The sequence below is a fragment of the Rhinichthys klamathensis genome, unplaced genomic scaffold (assembly GCF_029890125.1).
Source record: "Rhinichthys klamathensis goyatoka isolate OS25496 unplaced genomic scaffold, OSU_Roscu_1.1 h1tg000005l_1, whole genome shotgun sequence".
NCBI classification, from domain to species: Eukaryota; Metazoa; Chordata; class Actinopteri; order Cypriniformes; family Leuciscidae; genus Rhinichthys; species Rhinichthys klamathensis.
This window is the reverse complement of record NW_026606558.1, coordinates 5,627,024-5,641,120: the sequence shown is the minus strand read 5'-3', so window position 1 is coordinate 5,641,120 and position 14,097 is coordinate 5,627,024. Positions and strand designations below refer to the sequence as shown.

General features: G+C 44.2%; 1 protein-coding gene across 2 annotated transcripts in view; it reads right to left on the bottom strand.

Annotated features, from left to right (window-relative positions):
* Nucleotides 1-218: 218 nt before the first annotated feature.
* The window catches only part of nat10 (N-acetyltransferase 10), a 29,104-nt gene continuing 15,225 nt past the window's right edge, over nucleotides 219-14,097 (bottom strand). The window contains exons 20-29 of one of the 2 annotated variants that reach the window (XM_056256159.1): nucleotides 12,933-13,066; nucleotides 12,783-12,831; nucleotides 12,611-12,707; nucleotides 10,597-10,707; nucleotides 10,334-10,506; nucleotides 2,061-2,180; nucleotides 1,812-1,910; nucleotides 1,313-1,386; nucleotides 431-511; nucleotides 219-332 (exon numbers count right to left, since the gene is read on the bottom strand). In XM_056256159.1, coding sequence (XP_056112134.1) covers nucleotides 227-332; nucleotides 431-511; nucleotides 1,313-1,386; nucleotides 1,812-1,910; nucleotides 2,061-2,180; nucleotides 10,334-10,506; nucleotides 10,597-10,707; nucleotides 12,611-12,707; nucleotides 12,783-12,831; nucleotides 12,933-13,066 — 1,044 coding nt within the window. In that variant the 3' untranslated portion in view covers nucleotides 219-226. The remainder of the gene's footprint in view (nucleotides 333-430; nucleotides 512-1,312; nucleotides 1,387-1,811; nucleotides 1,911-2,060; nucleotides 2,181-10,333; nucleotides 10,507-10,596; nucleotides 10,708-12,610; nucleotides 12,708-12,782; nucleotides 12,832-12,932; nucleotides 13,067-14,097) is intronic. The other variant, XM_056256160.1, reaches the window with a different exon arrangement.

Below are 14,097 nucleotides of genomic sequence, written 5' to 3'. Positions count from 1 at the left end.
TCAACTTAAGAAAAAACACCAAATGTACAACTTTATTTTGTTTGATTTACTGAAGAAAAAAACTAGATATAAAAAAAGAAAACAAATTGGTCTTGATTCTAAAATCCTTTATCCAAATATATCTTCTCATTTGGACTCAAGACTTGCATAAATCTATTGACCAGAGAAACCTAAAGGACGACAAGCACAAATACATTTCAAGGTTTCATTTTAAAGTCCATTTCTTTCATGTTTTCTTTCCAAATTTGCCCCTTTTGTCCTTATTTTTCTTCATCTTCTTGCCTTGCCATTGTTCTTTCTGGTTCAAGCCTTCCAGTTTTCTTTTTTTGTCACTGAGGGGGAAAAAACAAAGATAAAATTCATAGCAGTGATCTCAGACAAAAATCAAGACGAAATCTCCTTAACCCAAGCTCCATTTATCTTTGCTTACCCTTTTATGCTCACAATAGCTGTATGTTCGGCTTTCTTCAACACTTGGTCCCATTCCTCGTCATCTCCTCGGATCATGTACCTTTGTAAAAAAATCAGAATGGAAAAGAGGGGTTAACACAGCCATTTGAGTAAGGAAACGTAATATACAAAACTATAATTATAAGTGAGCCACAAGGGGTAACAATAAAAATTCACATTCCATTTCAAAATTCCATACCATTCCAGACTAAAATTTCCAAACCTCTGTTGACTTTTCAAATCATTTCAACATAAATGGTACATACAGCATTATATTTGGTATATAGTACAGCCATCTGTTAATATTTTTATTCAGTTTTTTCCCCATTGGTTTTCTTAAAAATGCAGAAGAACCTAAAAAGCTTTATAACCTCATATATTCACCACTGACACCTGACTTTGCCGTTTGGTGATTGTGCACCATCAAAACACATTTACAGTATCAAAGTACAGTCTGATTTGGATGATCTTTGCTCCTTTATCTGTTGCTGGTTTGAGTGGCACTGGCACATTCGTTCAGTGAAGTTCAAAAGACACTTTCTTGTGGTAAAGACAAACAGTTTTGCGTAATGAAAATCTGCCTTGAATTAATTCATTCGTGTTTGACAATCACTAAAGGATCACATGAAAACACTCTGCTTGTATGATAAATGTATTTTTAGAAATTCTTAATTTTATAGTTTATAAAACTGAATAGGCGCAAAAGTCTGGAAACACTTTTTCTCTCTCCAAACTCGGTTTTCTTTTTTCCATATTCATCCAGACCTGAAAATGACTCAAATCAAATTCCATACTTCCATACTGTGCAAGAACCCTAAATAAAAAGACCTGTTTAAATAAATATAGTTTGGACTGTACTCACTCTGAAAGATTCATGTCTTTAATCTTCTCCATGTCAGTTTTGTGTTTCTCCTGGAATTCTTTGGCTGCATCATTCTTAGGGACAAAATAATATTTTAATATGATAACTTGTCACAAAAATGTTCTTTTTCTAATAAATACTGTTCTTTTGAACTTGCTATTCCTCTACGAATCCTGAGCACTGTTTTCAACAGAAAATAATAAGAAATGTTTCTTAAGCACCAAATCAACATATTAGGATTTCTGAAGGATCATGTGACACTGAAGACTGCAGTAATGATCCTGAAAATTCAGCTTTGCATCCCATGTATACATTTTAAAATATATTAAAATAGAAAAGGTATTTTAAATGGTAAAATATTTCACAATATTATAACTGTTTTACCCATCATTTGCAAGCATAAGAGACTTCTTTCAAATACATTTTAAAAAAATCTTACCGACTCGACATTTTTGTGGTTATTTTTTGGATCACAAAATAATAATCTAGAGTCTCATACCAGATCTTCATTTAGCGTCTGCGCAGTCGGTTCCATGCTTATGTCTTTGGTGGCCACCATCTCTGCTTCAACTGCTTTCTCCTGAAGAGTGTTGAAGAACTGCAGGAAATATAGAATCAAACAATACACACTGAAACATTACAGAAGAGTAGATCCATGCAGTTTATTTCTCACTCTGAAAAGAAGGTTCGGTTCTAATTCTTCTGTGTGTGTATGAGAGAGCAGGAGAGAGGGCTTGTTTGGTCTCACCTGCACTATTTTACGGATGACCCGGTTGAACAGGCCCATAAGCTGAGAAGCGGGCAGATCGATCGCCTTCTCCAGCTCATCTACACTCTTGTGTTGAAGCCCAATTCCCAACAGTAGAGCCTGAAGAAAGAATACATCATGTAGTACACACAAACATTATTTACATCATTTACATAAGCCGCTTTCCGACCAAGTAGTTACAGGAACTTAGTTATAGGAACTGTCCACTTCTAAACAGTTCTAAGAACTACTCTCCCCCAAACTCGGTTTTGGTTTTCCAGCTCTCTTACGTGACAGAAAGCGGCCGCGCTCTCCCACGCTCATGAGAAACGTTCTCATTTCCGAGCATAAAGCTGGACAAATGGGTTATAGTGTGTTAGTTCCGCTGAGGCCGAACCTGTTACTGCTATCACGCCCTCTTATCTGCTCGCGCTACTGTGCTTGTGTCATTACCCCTGTGGCTCAGTGGTGTATCACAAAGCTTTTCGCGCCAGAGACCCGCGTTCGATTCCGGCTCTCGCAGATAATTTTTATGCCGTCACAAGTCCAGCCTCTGCAGGCTAAAAATAGTCTCGTGCCCGCTTGCAGCGCTCACGTTTCTAACACGCACTTGCACGCGACGCGCGTCACAAGTGCAGACGATTTCAGGCTATATATATATCCCGCTGCAGGCCGCTCACGTGACCAGCCTCAGCTGAGAAAAGGACGGCTATTTCTCACCATGGCTGAACCGCCATCAAGGTTTCGCCCTTTGTCAGTCCCCGTTCACACGGCTACTGCAGCAGTGTACACCGCCATCAACAAGCCGGTCTCTTTTCCCGCTTGCATGTGCACAAACGCCGTTTTCACCGCGTCCCAGAGAAATCCAAAAAAAAAAAAAAAAAAAAAAAAAACAGTGCATAAAAGCCTCTTGTGTAGAAAATGTGCCCACAACACTGTGTTCACTCATACACAAAACACTGCATGTGCACAAACACCGTTTTCACGGCGACCCAGAGATATCTCAAAAAGAGCATAAAAACCTATTGTGTAGAAAATGTGCCCACAACACTGTGTTCACTCATACACAAAGCACTGCATGTGCACAAACACCGTTTTCACGGCGACCCAGAGATAGCTCAAAAAGAGCATAAAAGCCTCACGTGTAAAAAATGTGCCCACAACACTGTGTTCACTCATACACAAAAGCTTTTCAGTTCCCGTGTGTCTCACAGAGCCCACTCCCATTAAGCGGTTCCAACCCGCTCGAGTTTCAGAGTGCATAAGCGCGCCCACGAGCCCGTGTGCATCAATCCCACCTCTGCTCTCTCTGTTACACGGCCCTTAAACTCCTCTCTGAGTGTAAGTCCCGCTGTCATAAACACTATGAGCGCGCCCGCGCGGCCCGCTGTGTGCAGCAACGGGGACCATGTAGCCATTCACCCCTTACGCCCGTTTCACACATACTCCGTGTGCAGTGTGTATGCGGTCCGTGTTGCGGTGCGTATGCGGTACAGGAGCAGCACGCGCTATAGTGCTTTCACATATGCTGCGTGCGTTTGCAGTGCGCAACTGATCCGCGGCTGTACCACAAACACATTTACTCACTATTTGTATTTCAAAAAATCATCAATCAAATCAAGTTATCAGCAGCAAAAGTTTTTGCCTCCAGTGCAATTCTCTTTGTAGGCCTATTCACGTTTAAAACACAATTTAAACAACGTATTATTCAATGCATTACTTTTATATAGGCCTAGATTATATATTAAGTTGCTCAAGCAAGTGGTAACATTTTTAACCATGTACTTATAATTAAAATCGCAAACATTTTAAATTAAAACTTAAAATTGACAAAAACAGCAGACTCATACCTTTTCTTTTGCATAATTCCAATCTGTATACAATAAATCTTGCATGTCACAAATAACTTGTTTTTCCACCTCAACGAATGAGACGCGTGTCGTTCCTTATGTGGCCTTGTTGAAGTAAATTGTAGCCTTCTTTGATTTACCCCGGTCTTAAAGTAAAAAGATGACTGTGAAAAAAGTAGTATTTAATTAAATGCATTTATGGTTACATTTTATTTAATTAAATACATTGATGGTGAGATTACTACATTTTATTGAATTAACTGCATTTATGGTGAAATTACTACATATTCAGGTCAGTCTGTGTTCATTTTGACCACGAACCGTGCGCTGTCACTTTAATTCATCGTTTGCAGCACAGCAAAAATAGACTCGGTGCGTAAACGATCTCTGCACTGCTGTATACGCACCGCAACTGGAACGGAGCGATGGACCGCATCCGCGTGCAGTGTGAAAGCTCTAACCTGTTAACATGGGTACGTAAAAAAATACGCACCGCATACGCACTGCAAACGGAGTATGTGTGAAACGGGCGTTAGCGTTACGCTTCAAGCATGGGAAGCTATTCCGGGAATTTCCCAGTGGGTGCTAAACACAATAAGGCTAGGCTATCGCTTACAGTTCCACCGCCGCCCTCCAGGTTTCCGAGCGCGGCTAGAAACTATTGTGAACCCAGAAGCAGTGACTCTGCTCCGTTCAGAGATAGCAAAACTATTGTGCAAAAGGGCTATAGAGAGAGTTCCTCTATCTATGAGCGAGTCGGGGTTTTACGGCCGTTATTTTCTGGTTCCAAAGAAAGACGGCGGCCTCAGACCAATCTTAGACCTCAGATTTCTGAACAGAGTTCTCATGAAGAGACCGTTCAAAATGCTCACTATCAGAAAACTCCTCGCGCATGTGCGCCAGGGGGACTGGTTCATTTCACTAGATCTGAAAGATGCCTACTTTCAGATTCAGATAAATCCCCTTCACAGGCCATTCGTACGTTTCGCCTTCGAAGGCCAGGTTTATCAATACACCGTCCTCCCGTTCGGCCTATCCCTAGCACCCCGCAAGTTTACGAGGTGCATGGATGCGGCGCTCGCCCCCCTGCGGAGTCAGGGGCTGCGAATACTGAACTATTTGGACGACTGGCTGATTTTGGCACAATCACAGAGGGAGCTACTGTCTCATCGTACAGTTCTCCTCGACCATCTGAAAAGTTTGGGCCTCTCTGTCAACTGGACAAAGAGCGCACTTCAACCCAGTCAGACTATCTCCTTCTTGGGTATAGAGCTAGACTCGGTCTCAATGACGGCTCGTCTGTCTACACAGCGCGCGCGCGCCGTGTGCAGCGTCTCGCCGCATCTTTTCAGATGAACAGACTCACACCTCTGAAAACTTTTCAGAAGGCGCTGGGTTACATGGCCTCAGCCTCCGCAGTGCTCCAGCTGGGGTTACTGCGCATGCGCCCGCATCAGTTCTGGTTGAAGAGCCGTGTGTCTCACCGCGCGTGGACCACGGGCCGCCAGCTGATAAAGGTAACGCAGACCTGTATCGCAGCTCTGCAGCCATGGTCCATGACAGAATGGTTTCAGCGGGGCGTTTCCTTGGGGACCTTTTTCTCGCCGAAAAGTCATTTTCGACAGACGCATCCAACATGGGTTGGGGTGCCGTCTGCGAGGGCTCACCGGCCTTCGGCCCCTGGTCAGCTCAGGAGAGTCTCCTCCACTTAAACTGTTTGGAAATGCTTGCGGTCGAGAACGCGCTCACGCGCTTTCTGCCGCGCATTCACGGTCACCATGTGCTGATCCGTTCGGACAACATGGCTGTGGTCTCCTATCTCAACCGTCAGGGCGGTGTCAGATCCAGGAATCTCTTCCTACTGACAGAACGCATTTTAGTTTGGTCTCAGAGCCGCCTGCTCTCGCTCAGAGCGACGCATGTGCCGGGCCATCTGAACGACGGTCCAGACATACTGTCCAGGAACCTCATCTCCTCAGGAGAATGGTCCCTGAACACACAAACGGTCCAAATACTGTGGCGGCTATTCGGCAGAGCAGAGGTGGACCTCTTCGCGTCAGAAGAGAACGCTCACTGCCCAATATTTTTCTCAAGGAGCGAGGACGCGCTAGCCCAGGAATGGCCTCGCCGCCCGCTCTATGCATTCCCTCCGATCGCTCTGCTACCACAGGTAATTCAGAGGATCAGGGACACACGCCACTCGGTGCTCCTCATAGCCCCGCGTTGGGAGAGTCAGAATTGGGTTCCGGAGCTCACTCAGCTGTCACAGACAGCCCCGTGGCCCATCCCAGTCAGAGCAGATCTCCTCTCTCAAGCTCGCGGCACGATCTGGCACCCCCATCCACGGCGCTGGGCGCTACATGCATGGGTGATCAACGACTATTCGTCGATTTGCCAGAAGGAGTAAAGGGGCTTTCACACAGGACGCGGAATGGGCTGCGCTGCGCTGCGCTGGCCGCTGGGTTCAGCGTTGCCCTTCAGATACAACGCGATTTGCGCTGCGCTATGCCAGAGCAAAGTAGGCGGATTTTTCAAAAACCTTTTAAGCGGGAGTTCTATTTATTATATATATATATATATATACACACACACACACACATATAACATCGAAATCAACACACGAATCATGAGCTCAGTTCTTTTTTAGAATAAAACATTTATTCAAACATTAAAGCTGACACAAAATAACAAATTATATATATATATTAAAACACACCTGACATGCCAACTTGAATGGAGATATGTCTCCATGACACCGCTTTTCTGCCGATGTCCCTATACGACCTCAAACTTGTATCATAGAGCTCAGGAAATTCCGATACACACAGTACTAGCCGTTCATCCATTTTGATTTCCGTGTTTGTTTGGATGTCCCGTTTCTATTGGCCGCGCTGATAATCGTCACAGAGCGCAGCGGCAAAAGTTAAACTATTTTGAACTTTGACCGCGGCGTGCGCGCGAGCAAGTCAATGGTGCGCACCGCTGTGCTTGCGCTTTGCTCGACGCAGCAACAAAACGTCTTCGCGCGGCGCAAGCCATTGAAATGAATGGGTTTCATAGCGCAGCGCAGCGCTTTCCGCGTCCTGTGTGAAAGGCCCATAAGAAACACTATCATACAGGCTAGAGCACCTTCCACGAGAAGGCTCTATGCGTCTAAATGGTCTGTGTTCTCAAAATGGTGCACCGAAAAACATCTGGACCCACGGTCATGCGAGGTGCCGTCTTTGCTTGTTTTCCTTCAAGAGATGCTGGACAAGGGCAGGTCCCCCTCCACTCTCAAGGTTTACGTGGCAGCCGTCGCGGCGTTCTCTGAACCCCGACGCGCTCAGTCCCTGGGCAAAGACGAGTTAGTCATCCGCTTCCTCAGGGGAGCTAAGAGGATGAACCCTCCGCGCCCCCCTTCGGTTCCTATCTGGGATCTTTCTATAGTTCTCGAAGCTATGAAAGCACCCCCGTTCGAACCGCTCGAGTCTGTGGACCTAAAATACCTCTCGCTCAAAACCGTTTTTCTGACGGCTCTGTCCTCAGTAAAACGCGTGGGGGATCTTCACGCGCTCTCATCCAGCGCCGCGTGTCTCAAATTTGGACCGAATGATTCTGTTGTCATTCTCAAACCTAGACATGGCTATGTCCCGAAGGCGATTGGTACCCCGTTCAGGGCTCAGATTATTTCCCTATCGGCTCTGCCTTCATCCGATAGTGAGCGCGACGCCAATCTCCTCTGCCCGGTGCGGGCTCTTAGATTGTACACTACGCGCGCTGCCGCGTTCAGATGCGCTGAGCAGCTTTTCGTGTCGTTTGGGGGGCGCACCAAAAGTCTGGCCGCCTCTAAACAGACACTGTCTAGATGGATAGTAGACGCTATCGCCTCTGCTTACGCATCTAAATGCCTGCCCTGCCCTCTGGGCATCAGGGCGCACTCCACTAGAGGCATGGCCTCATCGTGGGCATGGTCCTGTGGAATTTCCATTCATGACATTTGTGTGGCCGCGGGATGGGCCTCCCCGTCCACTTTTGTCAGATTTTACAACTTGGAAGTTCCCGCCTTGCAGGCAAAATTACTAGCTGTCTAACGACCAGCTCTCTAAGAAGCTGCATTACTGGGAGTCCCTCACACAACCGGTTCGCCCCTTATGCTCTCCTTAAATGCTTATACACTTCATGTGCCCGCTCTGCCGGCCTCATACATGCTTATGTATACACTTCATGTGCCCGCTCTGCCAGCCTCATAATACATTCACTCCACGTTAAAAATCCCCCGGTATCACCCTGGGATTCATGAGTGGATTCATAGCGCGCACGGCGTTGACCAGGTGTTCCCGCAGCGTAAGCTAGCTTACGCAATACGAGAGAACCTCTCGTAAGAGAACGAATCGGTTACCTAACGTAACCTCGGTTCTCTCTAGAAGAGGGAACGAGTATTGCGTTCCCGGCCGTGCTTGCGCTACTAGCGTTTCGCTTCACGCTGAAATAAATCAACATATAAGCCTGGGAGAGACTGTTATATACACCATAGCCACGCCCATTCTGGCGGGCCATGACGCAATGAGCGCGCGGGCGCCTCTCATTGGAAGCGGGTTCAGCCCCGCTCTCCCATAGGCTTAAGCAGTTCTCTCTGAGCGAACCAATGAGCTGCTAGCTAGCCTGCTCTAGGTCTGCCGCAGAGGAACTGCGTTGTCAATGGATACAAATTATGAAATAATTTTTTGCCTTCAATATCTCAGCAAAGATGAATCTTTCCCGCAGCGTAAGCTAGCTTGCGCAATACTCGTTCCCTCTTCTAGAGAGAACCGAGGTTACGTTAGGTAACCGATTCGTTTTATTTTAATATGCAAAAAAACTGCATAGAAACAGGAAGTACACATTGACTATAACGTAATCAGTTATATATATTTAGTTGGACAGCCTGGCCAAAAATTGGCTGCATAATTTGACATATTTCAGTGCGTTATCACAAATAAAACAGCTGACTCCAAGCACAACTATGCATTATGCTTACATAAATATATATATATATATACACTCACCGGCCACTTTATTAGGTACCCCATGCTAGTAACGGGTTGGACCCCCTTTTGCCTTCAGAACTGCCTCAATTCTTCGTGGCATAGATTCAACAAGGTGCTGGAAGCATTCCTCAGGGAGTTTGGTCCATATTGACATGATGGCATCACACAGTTGCCGCAGATTTGTCGGCTGCACATCCATGATGCGAATCTCCCGTTCCACCACATCCCAAAGATGCTCTATTGGGTTGAGATCTGGTGACTGTGGAGGCCATTTTAGTACAGTGAACTCATTGTCATGTTCAAGAAACCAATTTGAAATGATTAGAGCTTTGTGACATGGTGGAAGTAGCCATCAGAGGATGGGTACATTGTGGCCATAAAGGGATGGACATGGTCAGAAACAATGCTCAGGTAGGCCGTGGCATTTAAACGATGCCCAATTGGCACTAAGGGGCCTAAAGTGTGCCAGGAAAACATCCCCCACACCATTACAACACCACCACCAGCCTGCACAGTGGTAACAAGGCATGATGGTTCCATGTTCTCATTCTGTTTACGCCAAATTCTGACTCTAACATCTGAATGTCTCAACAGAAATCGAGACTCATCAGACCAGGCAACATTTTTCCAGTCTTCAACTGTTCAATTTTGGTGAGCTCTTGCAAATTGTAGCCTCTTTTTCCTATTTGTAGTGGAGATGAGTGGTACCCGGTGGAGTCTTCTGCTGTTGTAGCCCATCCGCCTCAAGGTTGTGCGTGTTGTGGCTTCAACAATGCTTTGCTGCATACCTCGGTTGTAACGAGTGGTTATTTCAGTCACTGTTGCCCTTCTATCAGCTCGAACCAGTCTGGCCATTCTCCTCTGACCTCTGGCATCAACAAGGCATTTCCGCCCACAGAACTGCCGCTCACTGGATGTTTTTTCTTTTTCGGACCATTCTCTGTAAACCCTAGAGATGGTTGTGCGTGAAAATCCCAGTAGATTAGCAGTTTCTGAAATACTCAGACCAGCCCTTCTGGCACCAACAATCATGCCACGTTCAAAGTCACTCAAATCACCTTTCTTCCCCATACTGATGCTCGGTTTGAACTGCAGGAGATTGTCTTGACCATGTCTACATGCCTAAATGCACTGAGTTGCCGCCATGTGATTGGCTGCTTAGAAATTAAGTGTTAACGAGCAGTTGGACAGGTGTACCTAATAAAGTGGCCGGTGAGTGTATATATATATATATATAACATTTTTTTTATTATACTTCTATTACTATTTTTAAAAATACATAAATTAAAATATATTTGTATCTTTAATAACTAGTAAAATCACATAGGCTATTCTTAAAGATACATTTTGACTTAAATAAAGAAAATTCTTATACTTGGGACTAAAAACGTAAAAACGCACATAGCTGACTTACAGACTGGGCAACAGAAAGCCCGATGTTTCCCAATTGTTTGAGGAAATACATGCGTGCAATAATAGGGATCATGTCCATGATGAGGTGATAGTCCACCATGTTTCTTGAATACATCTCCAAACGCTTCAGGTCGTATGGAGTGAATGTGGCAGCGAGCTCAGCACTGCCGAGAGCTGAAAACACACAGACGCATGAAAGGTTATCTTTAACCAACACACACATACAGCATTTAGTCTGATGAGGTGGCAGATGCGGGCCTGTACCTGCCGGGCTGTCATCCTTAGCGCTCTTGTTCTGCAGGATGTTGAGGGCCAGGGTCGGGTTAAATTTGCTGAACTGGAAGGACAGCAGGGAGAGGAACCTCCGCCGGAAATCTGTCCAACACAAGAAACGTTAGTCTTTGAAATCAGGAAAAGATAGCGGAGTGAGAATTATATATTATTACTAGGGCTGTCAGTTAAACGCGTTATTAACGGCGTTAACGCAAACCTATTTTAACGGCGTTCATTTTTTTATCGCGCGATTAACGGTCTTTTTGGCCTAGCAAACTTTGTAGTTTTTTTCACATGCTTTTGCAACAGGACGCGGCGCTGCGCTATGAAACCCATTCATTTCAATGGCTTGCGCCGCGCGAGGACGTTTTGTTGCTTCGTCGACCAAAGCGAAAGCGGATCTAGCTAGACCAGAAACAAAACAACAGGCACGCCACACACACTTGTTTGGGTTTGCGAGCCGGCCAAATAGTAGGTTAACGTTATGTTTTGAGTGGAAGACGAGCACGAGACGCCGAAATGGATGCCAATAAGATTCTGGGCCCTATTTTAACGATCTGAAACGCAAGTGTCAAAGCGTAAAGCGCAAGTAACTTTGTGGGCGGATCCCGGTGCTGTTGCTATTTTCCCGGCGGGATAAATGCCTCTTGCGCCTGGCGCAAATCTAAAAGGGGTTGGCCTGAAGTAGCTTCATTATTCATAGGTGTGGTTTGGGCGTAACGTGAAATAAACCAATCAGAGCGTCATCTCACATTCCCTTTAAGAGCAGGTGCGCTTGTTCTAAAGCGGATTCCTATTATAACGGCGGATTTGCCAGGCGCGCGCCAGGAGCGATTCACAGCCGAGGAGTGCAGCGTTCTCGTCAGGGCCGTAAAACACAGAGAAGTGACATTGGGGATGGAGAAACCCACCCAAATTAACTTCTGTTAAACAGGCGTATGATAATTTGGGTAAATGTGTAAGCTACATGCTTTTATAATAAATTGTCTATCTATCTATCTATCTATCTATCTATCTATCTATCTATATCTATCTATCGTAATAATGTATGATTTGCAAAAATGAAAACTGCTGCTTAGATGAGAGAATCAACGTGTATGCGCGTTGTGCACACGCTACATTGATTATGGCCAAGCATGCGCCCTTAAAATAGCATAATGAACAACGCGCAACGCGCCACTGACTTTAGACTAGTTTTTTTCTGGTCAGTGGCGCAATTGTTTGATAGAACAGCAAAATAGCATGAGGGAAAGTTTGCGCCGGAACACGCCTCCTCTTTGCGCTGAACCGCCCCGGGGTGCGCAAGTGTATTTCTTAGTTAACCGACGTGCGTCTGTGGAGGGAAAAGTCCGCTATGCGCGGGTGCAAAATAGGAATGATACATGCGTCAGTGTACAAAGTCATTTGCGCCGAGTGCAAGATAGGGCCCTCTGAATGGAAAGTTTACTTTTAAAAAGTTGCCAAATGGTTACATTGACAAGACCAAAGTGATCTGTGTGTTTTGTCGTTGTGAACTGAGCTATCGTCATCGCAGCACGTCCAGTCTGAAATACCACTTGATGATGGCCAAACACACACACACACAGCTGATGCGAATTCTCCGCCCCCTCGTCAATATCAGGACCTCGTCAGGATTTCTTTCACCCTTTTATTGATGGACAGTGTTACATTGTGTGAGAGATTATTTGCTCTAAGTGAGAATGTTAGTGTGAAATTGAACACAGTATATGCCAATGTTGTTTTCAATAAAAAACATTTGCACAAAGCAAGCCGATCCACTTTTCCATGTTGATAAGAGCATTAAAATGAGAAAAAATAATGGGACAAAAAGAAATCAAGAGACATTTAGAATAGATAAAAATGTGCGATTAATCGTGAGTTAACTATGACATTAATCGCGATTAAATATTTTAATCGTTTGACAGCACTAATTACACAGCTCTCTGGAATAATTGATTCTGATTGGTCAAATGCAGCATTATTCTGAGAGATTGTGCATTCTCACCTTTCCAAAAAGCAGAGAGCCACTGGTTCTGCTCTGTTGACTCCTCAGCATTGAGCTCCTTCAGCATAATGCAGGAGTGCTCTCCCGTCAGGTCGTTCTACAGGCCACAGTATAAGAATACAAGTTACAAAACAGAAAAACACTTAAAAAAACGAAATTCCGGGATGCTTACCGGAGTCTGTCTTAAATAAACAGGAACAAATCCACCCTTTTTCCAAAATCTGGATGAGAAAGAAAGCAGAGAGATTGAGATAGAACATGTTTTGCAATAGTATAACAGTGCGAATATCACTGTAAAATCTGCTTGCATAAAGCATCTCACTTGAGTAGTTGAGGAGTGAGACCGTACGAGACTCCCAGGTAGTCCAGGCTCTCGGCTCTCCTCTCATTCAGCTTCAACAGCAGCGGCGGCAGGTCTTTCCTGGGAGACACCACTTCTTCCAGAAGACTGACAGCCTGAACAAGGACATGAAGGAAAAATATACACTCCTTTCAGAATCCATACTTACATTAGGTGACGCTTTATCTTAAGGTGAAGCTGCTACATGTACTTACTATAGTAATAACAGTAAATTATACATAATTACAAGTAACTAAACCTAAACCAAGCGCTAACTCTATAATGAGTACATGTAGTTCATTAATATTACTCAGTACGCAAGTATAATGTAACTACTTCACCTTAAAATAAAGTGTAACCTTACATTATTCTTATTTATCAAAGCTTAGGTTCTAGATATTATACTACTTTATCAGTGAAGTGACAATTATAACTACTGAATTGTATAAAGGAAATCTTGAATTATAAATATTATTGTACACATCACTGACACAGAGGATTTAGTTAATTTAGTTCTGATCTTGTACAAAAAAAAGAGCATATTAATTTTAATCAATTCTGAACTTAACAAATCAGAGATGAGTGATAAACAGTGAGAAAAAAAATAAAAATATATTCTTCTCGCTAGAACACAAAAATGTATCTAAAATGACAGTAAAGAAATGTATAATGTAACAAACAATTCTAAATTTGGTCACACTTTAGTTTAGGATCCAGTTCTCACTATTAACTCACGATTTACTATACCTTTTGCCTCAATAAACTACGAATTACATCTTATTAATAGTTGGTAAGATAGTTGTTAGGTTTATGTATTGGGTAGGATTAAGGGATGTAGAATATGGTCATGCAAAATAAGGCATTCATATGTGCTTTATAATAAACAGCCAATATCATAGTAATATGCATGCTAATAAGCAACTAGTTAAAGGTGCTCTAAGCGATGTTGGGTGATGTCACTTCTTGTTGACGTTTAAAGTATTGTCAAACAAAACGGAGGCTAGCTAGACCCTACCTCCTCCTCATCCGCGCACTAACCCCCCAAACCCCGCCCCCAAGTCCTTCTTGTCGGTCATTGGCTGGAACAGTTTGTCATGTTTCGTGGAGTGGGTTAGCCCAGTTTGTTTTTGTTGCCGTTTGTGGAGCC